Genomic DNA, 15,508 nt, shown 5'->3' with positions numbered 1-15,508 from the left:
GAACCTTGGAACCTCAATATTGACGTTGTTCGATGTTTGCTATGATTGGCGGAGATGCCGATAGCGCCCCCCACACCCTACACGCGGTGAGAGTTGGCAGAATTTTGGGTTGAAGGGCCAGTCCTTTGGGATGCATAACATCATTTACCTGTCTCTCTGCATTCATTGAATCCGAATGATATTTTGGGAAATCGTTAGACTGTCTCTGACTCTCTCTGACGGAAGTCATTTCGAGATCATTCGATTCATTCCCAGGGCATTAACCAGTTGTTGCCTATCGTAGCCGGTCGCATCAGCGCCTGATTTCTCCATTTGTCACTGCTGAACTCAGTTAAGCAAGTCCTATACGCCTCGCTCATTCCCTGACATTTGGAGGAGACCGGAGACTCTTGGGTTGGATGTATTGCATCATTGTCCAAGGCTCTACTTAACTCATTATCCCTACATTATGGCTTCACTCAACGCCACCGGTGACAAGTCGTTCATTTGTCCAGGATGCCGGCGTGGTGGCTTCGCAACCCTCGGCGCCGTCAGGGCTCATTTTGCCTCGAAAGGTCACGAGCTCTTGTGTTCCCCATGTGACAGGCACTTTGGCAACATTACAGCTTTCCTCAAGCACTCTCAACAGCATGAAAAGCCCATAGATGGGTCTGATTCCAAGTTTCATGGGCCAGCAATGCAGGCACAGAAGGGCATGAAGCAGCGGAAACTTGGAGATCTTGTCGATTCATTCACCCCCAAACCTGCAGAATCGACCCCAAGAAATCCGAAGCCAAAGAAACTTCGTAACGACAGCTCTACCGCACCGGTTCCGACGACGAGTGAATGGCCCAGCGAGTCTCAGAGTCGCACCGAACTCTTGCCTGCCCCTCTCACCTCTGCGGAACTGGCTCGAAAGAGTAAGAAATCCAAGAAATCTCAGGACCGTCCCGAGGCCATACCTGTGAAGTTCTCGGGCTCGGAGAACGCCGAGGGGGGCGTCAGACTCCCGGTTACCAGGCCCAAGGAACCAATCTCTAAGACCCAGAAGTCTAGGAAATCCCAGGATCGCTCTGAGTCCGTATCTGTCAAACCTGCTCCACCGGCCACAAAGACTATATTCAATGAGAAAGCGATACGTGATTTGTTCGGACGGTCAGAGACTGCCAAGGATGAAGGCAAAACGGATACTGGTCCTAATGCCCTGAATGCGAACTACCATGTTACTTTGGAAACACTTGAACAAGATTTGATCTTCCGTTATCTATCGGCGCGCTGTCATTCAGCCACCCGTCTGGCTACACTAGGCTTCGTCTTCTGGGATGAACGTGCGGGATTCTATAGACGTTCGTCAAAGAAAGTCGGTGATAAGTTCACACATTACCGTCAAGTACCTCGCTCCTCTGACGGCTTGCCAAAAAGAAGAGCAATCGTCATCGACTGCGAGATGGTGAGAATGAATCTTGGCCAGAGGGACATTGCCTTTCTGACTGCGATTGACTTCTTGACTGGAAGCGTGCTTATCAACAACTATGTGAAACCGGACGGGCAAGTCGTCGATTGGGATTCGCGGTACAGCGGGGTGACGCCCTATGCGATGAACAAAGCCGTCAAGGAAGGAACGGCTTTGAAAGGACGGGAGGGGGCGCGCGCCAAATTATGGGAATTCATGGATATCAATACCGTTCTCATTGGTCACTCAATCAACAATGACCTCGATGTGTTGGGTATGGTTCACCCGAACATCGTCGATTCTGCTATCCTTACCAGCGAGGCGGTATTCCACACGGCGCGCGGATATGAAAATCTCACCCGCTCTTGGAGTCTGAAGGCCCTTACAAAACAACTCCTCGACTACGATATTCAAGCGTCGAGCAAGGGCCACTCTGCTCTTGAAGATGCGCGGGCAACACGAGATGTCGTGATCTGGTGCCTGCGATATCCTGAGCACCTGAAGGCTTGGGCAGACAACGCTCGGGAAGAAGTTGAGGCACGCGCGCTTGAGCGCGAGATGAAGCAGGTCACAGTAGATCAGGAAATCGACCCGATAGCGAAGAGGCTTGAGGAGAAGTGGACATCAAGGATGATGTTTTATGAGCCTCCTATGGACATCAACGACAGTGGACCGAGTTGGTATGATTCTAATGCGCTCGGATTTATGCCTTCGGCGCGGGACGAGGTCATTCCTAATGATGAATTGGAACATGAGCTGAGAAGCATTCAAACGGCGGCTACTTCCTTCTTTTGATGCCCATGCACAACTATATAGATAGCTAGTTATCACTACCTGGATATCATTTTAGCAAGGACTATTTAGTCCAGGCTCATCAGCCACATACGCAATAGATGTAACTGTTCAAACTTGATGCGACCAAGATTGGGAACTTAACAAACATCGTTTCGAGTGGTTCAACCAAGAGATCTATGGCCTCAAGACACTATTGTACACAATGACGCTTGTCTTCATCATCACAGTCCGCGTCTCGCCTGCAATATTGAGGGATACATGCCACAGAATCGAGTGGCTCAGCCTAGTATTGAACGTGACGAAACTAGGCTGGAGGCAGGTGTTCAAAGGACTGAGACGCCTTCCATCACTTCTCAACCCATCACGTCCAAGAACAAGCCGAACAACAGCCCCAATATCCACAGACCTATCATTTTCCCCAGCAAAAGCAACAATAGGGATCTTGAGCTGTTTAAATACCTTCTCCAGTCCCAAATTCTGAGCAAAAATATGTCCATCCTTCGGAAGTTTAAAAAAACCAGCCTCACTAGGCTTCACAACAATCTCAACCTCCGACAGCAAAGTCATCTTAATCGAGACAATCCGAACTCTCTGCACAACATCCCTGATAACACCACTCGTCCCATCCCGCTGTGGTATAACACTGACACAAAGCGGAATCGGCGCCGGATTCTCAAGCTGAATAGCAACCGGTACCCACATCACAACCTCAAAGCAATACCCCGGAACCATCGATAATCCAAGTAACTTCTGCGTCTTTTGCGTCAACGTCAAATCAACACCCTGCATCGACGGAAGAAGTCGCTGGCTCCGCACCCGGCTCGTGATACTACATCGCTGCAGCGCGAAGCGGATCTCGTCTGCGTCGACTGTCGGGTGTCCTAGTCTGATAGGAGCTGTTGCGCGCTGGACTCGCCATAATCCTTTGCGCATATACTGCAGCTTCGCTTGGAGATAGTACTCGATGCAGATCTTCGCGCCGGGCCATTCGGTGGCATACGTTGCTGGTAGTGGGTGTCGGGTGCTTGTACCGAGGGGTAAGAAGCTCTCAGTTTGTGCGTGATTTCCGAGTAGCCAGTGTGGAGTTGTACGGGGGATCTTCAAGGAGAAGGGGATGTTGATCCAGTCGGTTGGGACGCTTGGCTCGGGGATGTGGATTGGTCCACGCAGTAGGACTTGTCGTGGTGGCTTGAAGAGATCCCAGTCGCCGTAGTAGGTGGATTTGTGTGGGTAGCCGTCGGATATCAAACGGGCTTTTGCGTGGCCTATCAGCACTAGTGTGATTTTGGCGTCAGGGGCCACGAGGTGTGAGCTGCGGTTCACGCTGCCGATTATTGTGTCCCCGGCGAGATAGGTCCATGCTGGGGGCGCGGCGATGGATATGTTGAGATTAGGGGCCCCGGTTACCACCGTTGGATGCATTTTCGCATGATGTAGAGGGGAGTTGAGTGCTTCGAACGGTCTTTGTGTGAGGTTGCCGAGTCAAAGAAATCGAGTTTCTTACATAACTCGGGCGTGTCGACAGGGGTTTGTGAAGTCTGTAGCTTGGGGTATTGTAGTAGAAGTTGAGTACTTGGGATGGTAGAAGGTCTGAATTTCAATGAGGGGGCTCTATGGTGAGACAGCTATGTGGGTTATGCAGTTACTAGTTGGTAGTCGATTGAGTCAGGCACCTTGGAAGGCAGGTGCATATCCGCGGGTCAGATACATGACGCACAGATACTCGTGCACAAGTATCTAAAAAGATTGCTTCAATAAAATGGAGCAACAATAAAATTCTTAATGAACGAATCCCCGCGTGGCCAGGTCGTCAAATCGACTTGCCCACACTGTGGCTCCAATTGCAATGTCAGCAAGGTGAAATCGAACCACGCAGTCTGGAGTGGGACGACGCGACCGCAAAGTACCTCCGTATAAGTTCCTTAGACCACTCGGTCCACTCGAATCTGGATGACCTGGTCCAAGCTTTCTGGAACAAAATCAAAGCTCTGCAGCCTCTGCTACCATTATTTGAAGCCTCGCACCTGCTGTGTACATCGACGGAGTTATCAGTGGGTCTACCATGTCACGTATGCTGATCTCATTGGTTTTCACTTGCATCAAGGTATGCGCTAGTCTTTATCCGGCAGATTAGCCAGATTAGCCAGATAAGCTTAATGACAACCGGCCCGCAACTTAACCCCGGACTTCTAAGATTCCGGGTAGCTCTGACATTTCCGGCGATTGAGGATCGAATGCTACATAACTATGCAGTGTTTATCTAAAGTCAAAAACATTAAACGGGGTATCAAATTCGCACGAGAGCAGCGTTTACATACAACCTCTTTTCGCAGATAGGTTTCATACATACAAGTACAGTTCCCAGGCAGCCTGATGATCTGATGATCCCACAAGCCAACCAAAGAATATGCGACCTAAAGTCATCAAGTCCGGCAGCGAAATCATCGATCTGGCCCTTACAATCTGCAGAACAGAACAAGAAGATTACACGAGGAAGTTTTTCGAAAGGCGATTGTGCGCCCGCCCAGACACCGTGTAAAAAGCAAAAGCCGATCCCAGACGCCGTGTGCATGGACAATGCAGGATGTTTATAGCAATAGCCGCCAGGAACGGAGGTAATATCGGCATGTGAGGGGGTAAAGTAATAATAGTAAAAGGGGGTCGTTTCACGTATTCACGGTGCAGGTCCTGCACCGAGAGGGGAGGGTATCATGAGGTGGGTGAGGCAAAGGGTGTGCAGCTCTTGTTCGAGCGGATGATCAATGCATCACGCAAGAACCTGCACGTTACTCTCCAGGCATTAGGACGGGTTGTTATGACTTCCGAGCTTTGCAGAGCCATGACCGCCACCATTTGCAGACTCCGAGGACGGCGGTGCGGCCATCGTCTTTGCGCTCGGTGCCATCCGGGTTACCGAGGATCATGGAGAAGATCCAGAAGAAGGCGGCTGTCCATGCGAAGAGAAGGATCACAATGCTGGCGAGAGGTGAAAGCAGCAGGACAGAAATTGAGGCGAGGACTGAGTAGGCCTCACTAGGCTCAGATATTACTGATGGCTGGTCGGAATCTGGTTCTGAGCGAATCCACTGGGTCGAAGATGACCGTTCCTCCGCCGAGGGCGGCACCAAGCAAACGAGTCGTTCGTGGATGTGGAGGACGGGAGATAGGAGATCGCAGAGCTGCGATACGAATGGCGTTGAACGTAGGTATTGGGAGAAGGAGCAGAGGCGGAGAGGTGAGACGAAGATGGCGAAGAGGAGAGCGAATATGGTATATAGAGCGGCGCCGAGTGAGTATAATGGAACGATCGTGAGACGGAACTGTCAGGTAACTGTCAGTACATAACAACGTACACCTCTGTATGTAATGTGTACTTACCAGCATCAAGAGCGCATCATGGCCGTCGTGCGTGATTATTCCGTCATCGGGTATGGGCCGTTTCCGGACCCGGATTATGCTGGGGTTGGAATGCTCCCCGGTCACTAGTGACGGCCGGTCTGCCCAGCTGCTTCTGGTCCGCTCTTCCTTTGGAGCACCGCTTGATGTCGAGCCGGAGGCCGGAATGGTGTTAACCTCTCTAGGTTCTAACCCCGGCCAAGAGGATCCTCCTAGCGTCTGGTTATGGTGTACACGGTTTGCTCGTGAGCTGGAGTTGCTGGGCCGGGTGCTGTGGTTCGATAAAGGAGATACAGGGCGAGACCCGTCTACCGCGTGCCCCAGCACGGATTGTTCTTGGGATCGACGGGCGGCCGGAGGAGGGGTGACGATCGAGCTGCGAGGATGTGTCGTTCCCAGTGAACCCTGACCTTGATAATAGGCAGGGCTATACGACATCTCCGGTGACGGCATGGCCGGCAAGGTATGAAAGGCAGAAATGAAGACAAAGTCGTACAAGGTAGACGCACAGAGGGCGACTATTGTATCTGGAAATCACCGCATGGTTTCAGTAGTCCTTTTGGTATAGTGGACTTTCAGTAGACAAATCGGAGAGGGAAGGGGGCGGGCAGGATGGGCGGAGGAGAGACTTATAAAAGACCACGGAGAGCCGCAGCTTGAAAGAGAGGAAGAGCCAGGAAAGCCCAGGAAATTCCGGCCCAGACAGCGGAGGAGCAATTCCTGCTGTTTGCAATCCCTCTCGCCAAGACGCCCAGATGCCGAGACCTTGGCATTGAGTCGACTTGTATGGGGTACGAGAATCATTGGACATCTTGCGGATTCTTTGTATTTCACATCTTCACAGTCATCTAAAGCGTATTCAATGACAGGGTTGTTTTGCGTTGGACAAGATGTGAAGTTGTCCTACAATGAAACGAGAATGATAAGGGCATGGGAGGTCAAAGGGGCAAAGCCATTACGAGATTTTTACCGTCCGCCAAGTTGCCAAGCAGCCGTCGGCAGTCATAAGTTGACAAAGCTCGGCCTCTTATTGGTTGACTGCGCGGCGATGATCCGCGCAGACGACGAAGCCTGGAGTCTTGGCGGTAACATCTATACACACGTGATGATCTGTATTGCATCCCTGGGACCCTGTTATCCACTCTATACAAATTGACACCCCATGGTTACCGGGGTAAAGTTGATATCTTTGGGTTTGATGAGACTCATAAGGCTGAATATCACAGTTACACAGAATCTCGTACTACAATCTATCGGGGCGCTTGGATCAAATCAGGGGGAGAGGTCAGCAACACACTCCAAGTACCCCAAGGACAGAGGACCGACGCCCAGACGCCGAGAGGTTGGCGAGTGTTGGCATTTGTCTGACTTTGGAGAAATCACTTTGACCCAAATCTGCTTTGTCGAAAAGCCCTTTCACCTATACTTTTCCACACATTGTCATGGGGTCGCATGCTCCAAGGTTAGCATCAAAATACAGATAACTGAAAATAGGGCCATTGACAGCTAGATCTTCCACTGCCTATTATTGCCCAGCCTGAAACCAGACCCTGACACCAGAAGGGTCTTGGAAACTCTTGGCCTTCTGCTCCTTTCATTCCGCTCTCCCGCCTAGACGAACCCAGCCGTACCGGCGAATCAGCACCCTGGCTGTCGGCTTCAGATCCCGAGGTTTCCTCTCCTTCGACAGAGCTCATATCTTGGCTCGTCAATTTTTCTCGTCTGGATCCCTGGGCACTTTACATAAAGCCCGTATCCTCTGCTTGGCTGAGCGGTCAGGAGCGACTGATTGCGTGTCCTATGCTCGGCAACCTCAGTCACAGTGAGGCCTTTCACTCAGAAATGAAATGCAGTGTCTACCCCTTGGTGATTGTTACCTGGACTTCCGCGAGTCAACCCGACTTTCATATGATTCTCCTCGGTCTGAGCCTGTGATCCGACCAGCACAACTCTCCTCTGCCAAGCATGATATGACAGGTAGCGGTTGTCGGTAGTAGATCAATCATATCCCCAGAATTTCGGCGCTATTTAAGCAAGCCGCGCAACAATGGAGGAGCGGTCGTGGTCTGTTCGCGCTGTCGGCAATTCGGCATCTTATCACAATTGAGGAATTGCAGTCATCGACGTTTCTACTATGTTGTATTGCTCGAACATCGCTTTCCGATCGACAGTGTTCCAAGTTGTCATCTTGAGGGCATTTTAGGATTTACCTCATTCTTTGGAAGTTTGTCTGGTGAATCACCTACGGGGACATGGATCGCATGCACCATATGTCAGCGATTCGAGACTCCTTTGAGTGCTCGCGAATTGCAGCGACACCCGGTACATTATCCGTCCAACGCCTTATTTAAGGGTCAGGTGAGGCGCTGAGGTCCCAGCTCTTACTCCAACAATGTTGTATTCTCTTTGCCAGGCATCGGCCAGCTCTCAGTACAATCACGCCGATCCTACGGTGATACGGTAATCCCGCAACTCATGCGTGCAATTCTGGCCAGGGCTTCCATCGCATTATATCCCAGCCGCACCTCGGTCACGTCTATGAATTTCCCGGCAGCGCTGTCGCATTGCGCGTTGAATCGAAATTCCGAAATAGAGAAACCCAGTCGCATACCAATGAGGCTGCCGATGTCACATGTGCAACCTCCAATGCCAGTCTTCTAGATTTCCATAATCTCGACACCCATAGACTTCGAGAGACTGCGGGAGTTTGTGCACACCTATGCTCGCGATGTAGCCTATTATGAGCCAACGCAGTTCATTGTTAATACTAGCCGACTATTCCTTGGCTTATGGTAAATAAGGATGCAAAATAGTCCTATGTGTAGACTATTGAGACATCTGACCATGCTATGTGATGTCCCTAGTCTTCCATGGAACATGTGATCTGCTGTGTTAGTAGGTATGGACTTGGATGCCCGTGTAGATGGAGTATTGGGGCATGGTCTGCAACACAAAGCGGAAAATATAAGTACTTCGCTACCTAGGCAAACGGGTTGGAGACAGCTCCAATAATAACATTGAGTCGCTTGGAAGTATGTCGACTTGAATTAATCAATTTCTACGTCTTAGGGACCACCTCAATACTTATAGGCCTTGGAGACTGGATATTACCACGAACGGGTAGCCTCATTTGTGGCTGAGGGAGGCTAGCCACGATTGAGATGTGATGGACGCAATTCAAAAGCCAACCAACTAGCGGACTCAGCCGCAGGACTAACTGCTTGGTATTATTGGCTTGTCGGTACCTGAAAGAATCTGCATCGAAGGCTTGAGCCCACCTGGGGTAACCCATGCAGCCATGAGACCGTGAGATAACCCCGATCCTCCTGATAGCAGAACCACATCATTCATGCACTGGCTAATGATACACATCAAACATACAACACCTTTGGATAGTCATCAGTATCTTTCTAGACTACCCCTTCGTGTTCCATAACACACAAGTGACAAGAGGCAACACAGACATGTCACCCAACAGAAAAAGTACCTGGCACAAGAAGCACCTGTGAACCCCCCACGTCCTTGAACCACGCATCTGCATGATAACGCCCAGTTTGAAATTGCGCATCCTCAGGCCAATCTCCCCACGATCCGAAGATATCTTATCAGTGATCGGGGCCAGAAAGTTGATGTGTCTATTCTGGTATTTTTTATTTATTTTTTGGTCTCGAGGTCGCACAAATCGGCAATCTGTCTTTCAACTGGACCGGTCTGTGATTCCTGCACTTTGCACTATCAAGTCTTGGCAAGACTTGATTTTGAAACTTCATGTTTTGTTTATTTGCTTCTAATTTACTTTTTACATCCTACTTCCCATTCCATGATTCCCATCTTATTTGACTACAATATACAGGGCGTTGGGGACCATGCTTCTTATATTGGGCGAATTGAAACGACATGGTGCCGACGGCACAGACGGGAAGAAGTCAATTTGACTTGAAAGTGGCTTTGTCTGATGACTTTCCCCCCCCCGCTGGCTAATTCGGAAGCGCTATGGGTGAATCAGGTGATTTCAACCAATGCAAATCGCAGTGATAAGTCTAGCCTCATTTATCCTGCAACATCCATCAACCCCCTGCCTCGATTCTAACTCTGGATCACGTCGCACGGTCATACCCACCGCAACGGAGCATGGCGTCTGCAAAATCCCGTCGCAGGGGGTTTGTGTGTGTGTGTGGTCCTTAGGTTATGTAAGTGTTCATTTATCCCGGGATCCGCGAGGATAAATAATGGGCGCCCGACCCGTCTCCACAGTAAACACAGATGGACCGCAGTTGCAGGAGCATGCGCGCGGCTGATCTGTCTCTGGCCGGAATATTGCCGTGACTCCCGGGAGATGCTTTTTACCCTGACAAGCTTCCGAGATTTGCAGTTGCAGCCTCCGATGCAGGTTTGTTATTTGTTTTGGTACTTACGCATAAAGGCTCGGCGAGAACCCCGTCCCCGACTAAGACACAACAGGGATATGTACTAGAAGGACAATGAACGGACAACGACACACAGAAATGCTAAAGAACAGGATATCGTGTCAGCAAGCGCTGCTCGAGAGTCACAGGGGTTTGACTCGGTCGGCAAATTAAAATAAACCCCAGCGGCTGTGTAACCCATGTTTGACGGAGATCGTGCTCCGTCTGGGAACCATCGTACTAGATATAAGATATCAGTGTCGGAAACCTAGGCTGATGGGGCAAAAATGAGAATCATGAGAACATCCCCGTTTCACGAGAGCCTCTCAACGGTACGGAGTAGAAACGGTGGCTCGGCTAACCAAACCCTGTTGGAAATTGAGGCGTCCACCCACGCCAAGTGGAGACCTTCAGAACTGCAACTGCACGGAGTATTGTGTACTGTGTACTGTTAAGAAAAGGCACAGCGTATGAACAGAGTATGAGGTAGTAGTAGTGTCTAGGTAGTTACAGCAAAAATCCAAGGATGCTGCAGGTTGACAGGTTCTCTGACGACATGGTTACATATGATCATATACTCAATTAAAAGGGAAGTCCGTTGCTTGTACTGTGTATTCGGAGAAGAAGGGGGAACATGGCGAAAAGTCGGAATCCCAGAGAGTGTTGTCACATCCGGGAGTCTCCACAGGGAATGTGCATCAAGCTCATCGCATCCACAGCAAGTATGCATCAGCCACGAGCACAGGGCTAATTTTTCCTGTGGCTGAGGGGAAAAGAAAATTGAATTTTTAACTGCGGAGCAAAGGCTTAGCCACTTCCAGTAAGACTAAAAGCGGGACGAAATGACGGAAGGGGCGAAATGCACTAGGGGGTCAATCTTGTCTCCGTATGGGTATGTGATATGCAAGTCCAAGGAGCCCTGCATGATCCGTTGACGTTTAGAATCAAAGACACAAGGGGGCGATGTAAGCTACCTGGATTGTACAATCGATGGACATCAACTGATCTATGTAGTCCGGGGAAAACTAATGGAAAATTATAAAACCGGAGAGGCCACACAGGGTCACTCGACAGCTGCATGCACGCTTCCGGGTTTGGTCTGTCTGTGTTGGTCTTGCAGGCTATTGACGTATACTACTTATGTTGTTAGCCTTGGGAGACATTATTGGACAAATAACGACAATATCATGGACGACATGGAGACCATTGGTAGAGGATTCCAGGTTATCATTCGACGGAGGATTAAGTGGTGTGGATACGGAGACTACGGAGGACTAAAATGCTGGGCAAAAGGGGTGTGGTCAGACAGGGATCTAGTTGTAGGGGCTTACCGAGAAGGCCCAATGCCGCTGCACGGTCCTGTGGCACGGAGAACAGTCGCACTAGCGTACCTTAGGAGCCCGGCTAAGGTTAGAGGCAACCACGGGGGAGTCCACCCCCGAGGACCCACTATGGGGCGCCATTCGGCGTCAATTACCGGGGTTTCGTGTTCGTGTATGAGAATAGAACATTGGGTATTGTATTTTATCATGAGGGAATAGTCAATAGAGGCTATATACGCAGTGGGGAATAAATATCGAAGATTGAGTACGGAATATATATTCTCAAATGCCTATAATTCTGATTTTATTCATGAAATCATAAAGTGGATCCTAAACGTCGTTGATGGAATGGATCCGATGGAGTTGGAAAATGGAAAAGCGAAAAAAATGGGAAGGAAAAGCAAAGAGAAACCTGAATAAAAAATAATAAAAATAAAAATAAAACGAGCATAACCGCCTCCAGATCTTTCTCCACAGCGCTAAGCCATTCCTGACCGTCAGCTGCTATTAGATAATCAGCTGTGACGGCCGGGAGCTACGCAACCACTAGCGTCTCTTGGCGGATTTCACCTTTCCTGCCAGCCCCTCGACTCTTTCCTCTCATCTTCCCCCTTAGGCTTCCGATCACCCTCAATCTGAACCTCCCTTTTCCCCACTGTTTCGTCGTGTATCTTTGCCTCTTCCTTTTACATCTTCATTCTATCCTATTTCCTCTGCGCATCCAGCTCTACCTAGCTGGGACCTCGCCCGATTGCCCCCGAGATTGTGTCACTGCCCATCTCGCGCCACTCATTACCTCCGGAAAGCGCCAAAGTCTTGTTGAGCTTAGAAAGTCGACCAGCTAGCTTCACTACTGGATAGTGCTGCCTGAAGGACTTCCATCTATCTCGCGATCATTCCGTTTTTCCTGTCGCCTCAAGTCGACCGAAAATTGCGCCTCCGGATTGGACTGCTCTAGCTCACCATCTCAGAGTGAACTCCATTGGCTTTTCGTAGTGGTGCAACATTTGATTGCACCGCCGTGTCGCAAGCCCTTCCGAGAGTTCGGTCGCGACACACTCCAGCCCGACCCACAACCACGACATCCGTGAAGAATGTCTCACACTCAACCTTCACCTACTGCGGGTGTCGCTCCACATCATGCGGCAGCGCATCTGGCAGCGCATGCGCAGGCGCAGGCCAATGGCCATATGCCGGCAATTCCTGTACAAGGTCAGAAGGGGGTTCCAGCGCCTACCACCGCGCAAAAGATCGCACAACTCAATGAGCAAGTCTGGCTTCAAATAGGTATGTATTCGGATTGTTGTAATAAGCTAGCGAATGCTGACAGTTCTGCTTGTAGGAACCTTGACTGAATTGATGGGCGATCTGGACGGTGCGATGAATGCCTATGAGCAAGCCCTGCGTCACAACCAGTGGTCTGTCCCAGCCATGAACGCCATTTCATGCATCCTACGGACCAAGGAGCAGTTTCCCAAAGCGATTGAGTGCCTGCAAAACATCTTGAAGCTAGATCCGAGCAATGGAGAGACCTGGGGAAGCTTGGGCCACTGCCACCTTATGATGGATAACCTGCAAGATGCATACACATCTTACCAGCAAGCTCTCTATCACCTGCGCGACCCTAAGGTAAGCGGAACTTTGCTCAACACCAACTGTAGACCAATTGCTGACACTGGTTTTTCATCTAGGAACCCAAGCTGTGGTATGGCATCGGTATACTGTATGATCGTTATGGTTCTCTGGATCATGCGGAAGAGGCCTTCTCGCAAGTTATGCGCATGGCGCCTGATTTTGAGAAGGCCAATGAGATCTACTTCCGTCTGGGAATCATATATAAGCAACAGCAAAAGTTCAACCAGAGTTTAGAGGTATGTGACCACTTGGACCAGGCATTGAGCTGTACTAATTGCCTGCAGTGTTTCAAATACATTGTTAGCGATCCTCCACGTCCTCTGACCGAAGAAGATATCTGGTTCCAGATTGGCCACGTTCACGAGCAACAGAAAGACGTAAGTGATGTGTGCTCCTCGCGCTTCGCCTTTACTTTGTACTCACAATAGCCTCAGTTTGAGTCAGCTCAATCCGCCTATCAGCGTGTCCTTGAGCGGGATCCGAACCACGCCAAGGTTCTCCAGCAACTTGGTTGGCTCTACCACCAGCAGAGCAATGCCTTCCAAAGCCAGGAGAAAGCCATCCAGTTCCTGGAGAAGTCTGTCAGCGCTGGTAAGTAACAACTCATGCCAGAAATTGAATTTTTTTCATTGAAACTAACCCATTATTTCTTCAGATAACAATGACGCTCAAAGCTGGTACCTCCTCGGTCGTTGCTACATGTCCATGGCGAAATACCCTAAGGCGTATGAAGCCTACCAGCAGGCAGTGTACCGCGATGGTCGCAACCCTACTTTCTGGTGCTCCATCGGTGTTCTCTACTACCAGATCAACCAGTACCGCGATGCCCTTGATGCCTACTCTCGCGCAATCCGTCTCAACCCGTACATTTCCGAGGTTTGGTACGACCTGGGCACCCTGTACGAATCCTGTAACAACCAGATTGCCGATGCCCTAGATGCCTACGGACGCGCCGCAGATCTTGACCCCAGCAATGTTCATATCAAGGCTCGTCTGCAGCTGCTTCAGAGCCAACTATCCTCTGGCACTGCTGGACAACAGCAGCCCACCGCTCCTGCTCCTCAGCCGCAGGATGTTCACCCCCAGGCTTATCAGGCACCAGGCGTTGGCGCACCTCCCGCTCCTCAGTGGGGTGCCCCTGCCGCCATTGGGCCTCCACAAGCCCCTGCTCCTCCTAGGCAGATTCCTGACTGGAACCGTGGTATCAACGAGCTTCAATCTCAGGGCCAAGCTCCAGCAGCCAACGGTATGGACCAACGAGATGCTCGGATTCCTGGTGCTCCCGCCCAGAGTCCTCGACAGGAGCCCGGCCGCGCCTTCCCCGATCCCCGAGGCCCCCCTCGCTCGCCGAAGATGGGTGATCCCAATGCTTACCCTCCCCAACACACCCTGCCCCAGCTCGGAAATGCTCCTGGTCAAGGTCATGAACGCGCTCCTAGCGGCGGTAATGCCTTTGGTGCCCCACGCACTGGTCTGCCTGCTGGACTATCCGCCGCCCCCCCTGGGCCCCCGGGACCTCCTGGGCCTAATGGTGGTGCTCCTCCCCCGCCGCCCTACCAGAACCGGCCCTTCAGCCCTCCTCCTGAGATTCGTCCGATTCGCGATGAGCGGCCCTCGTCGCCGGGCTCAGGTTACCCTCTCCAACAGTTCCACCCGGGTCCGACCCTTCCCCCACAAGTCCCAGGTGGTAACTCCATTGCCTCTGGTGCTCCTGCTCCACCTTCGGCTGCTACTGCTGCTGAGGCTGCCGCCCGTGATCGCGAAGATCGCCCTGCATCTGCAATGAAGCGCGGCCGCGAATGGGAGGCTGACACTCCGCTCAAGAAGCTTGCAAGCGACGAGAGCCGCGCCCGTCTGGATGATCAAAATGCCCGCCGCCCGAGTCCACCCGCACGCATGCCCTCTCCTCGTCAAATGCAACGACGAAGTTCGTCAGAGGCACGTCGCGAGGATGTCCGTCGTGCCAATGAGAACTACCACCCCTCAGAGGCTGCCCACCACCCTCCTACACTACCTTCAATCCAAGACATGCCTCCCCGAGCTTCCACTGGTTCCAGCCTTCCCCCAATGACTGAGCCCTCTGGTCCCGCATCGAACGCTCCTCCTTCAGGACCTCCTTCAGCCAACACCCCGGTTAAGGAAGAAGCACCCCGCCCGGAGGCCCCCCTGCACATGAGCCTCCTGCTCGCAAGATGGATGTTGATGAAGATTACGACGATGAGGTTGAAGAAGAGAAAAAGGCAGCTGCTTCCAAGGGGAGCCCAAATGGCAGCACGGCAGGCAATCCCACGAATGGTGCCAGCAATGCCCGAGCTGGTACACCTTCCAAGACCGAATCCACGGCCTAAGGAGTCCTGCTTGATCGAGACCAGACTTCTATGACCTGGTTCAAATTGACGACCTTCAATCCCCACACTCTCTTTCTCCTCTCTGTCCTTCCTATCTTCCAGTATGTGATGTACGGTATGAATGTGCGAGCGACAATGACTGCCTGGTTTCAAGCGCATGCGCTGATGCTTGTC

At 51.2% G+C, this 15,508-nt stretch overlaps 4 protein-coding genes across 4 annotated transcripts; 2 read left to right on the top strand and 2 right to left on the bottom strand.

Moving 5' to 3' along the window:
• Positions 1-448: 448 nt before the first annotated feature.
• On the top strand, positions 449-2,227 carry N7515_007755 (putative RNA exonuclease; the record flags this gene model as incomplete). The annotated part of the gene is made up of 1 exon (XM_056668499.1): positions 449-2,227. The coding sequence occupies one exon, from the start codon at positions 449-451 to the stop codon at positions 2,225-2,227; it is 1,779 nt and encodes a 592-aa protein (XP_056518329.1).
• Positions 2,228-2,401: 174 nt separating this feature from the next.
• N7515_007754 (uncharacterized protein) lies at positions 2,402-3,649 on the bottom strand (the record flags this gene model as incomplete). The annotated part of the gene is made up of 1 exon (XM_056668498.1): positions 2,402-3,649. One exon carries the CDS (start codon positions 3,647-3,649, stop codon positions 2,402-2,404), a length of 1,248 nt encoding a protein of 415 aa, XP_056518328.1.
• Positions 3,650-5,040: 1,391 nt separating this feature from the next.
• N7515_007753 (uncharacterized protein) lies at positions 5,041-6,076 on the bottom strand (the record flags this gene model as incomplete). The annotated part of the gene is made up of 2 exons (XM_056668497.1): positions 5,041-5,547; positions 5,606-6,076. The coding sequence occupies 2 exons, from the start codon at positions 6,074-6,076 to the stop codon at positions 5,041-5,043; spliced, it is 978 nt and encodes a 325-aa protein (XP_056518327.1).
• A 6,369-nt stretch (positions 6,077-12,445) lies between these two features.
• On the top strand, positions 12,446-15,368 carry cyc8 (putative transcriptional corepressor Cyc8; the record flags this gene model as incomplete). Its single annotated transcript, XM_056668496.1, has 5 exons — positions 12,446-12,638; positions 12,694-12,980; positions 13,043-13,363; positions 13,421-13,577; positions 13,642-15,368. 5 exons carry the CDS (start codon positions 12,446-12,448, stop codon positions 15,366-15,368), a joined length of 2,685 nt encoding a protein of 894 aa, XP_056518326.1.
• Positions 15,369-15,508: the final 140 nt, after the last annotated feature.

Source organism: Penicillium bovifimosum (genome assembly GCF_028826915.1).
Source record: "Penicillium bovifimosum strain IBT 22155 chromosome Unknown utg000006l_segment0_segment0, whole genome shotgun sequence".
Taxonomy (NCBI): Eukaryota; Fungi; Ascomycota; class Eurotiomycetes; order Eurotiales; family Aspergillaceae; genus Penicillium; species Penicillium bovifimosum.
This window is presented reverse-complemented; position numbering and strand designations above follow the sequence as displayed.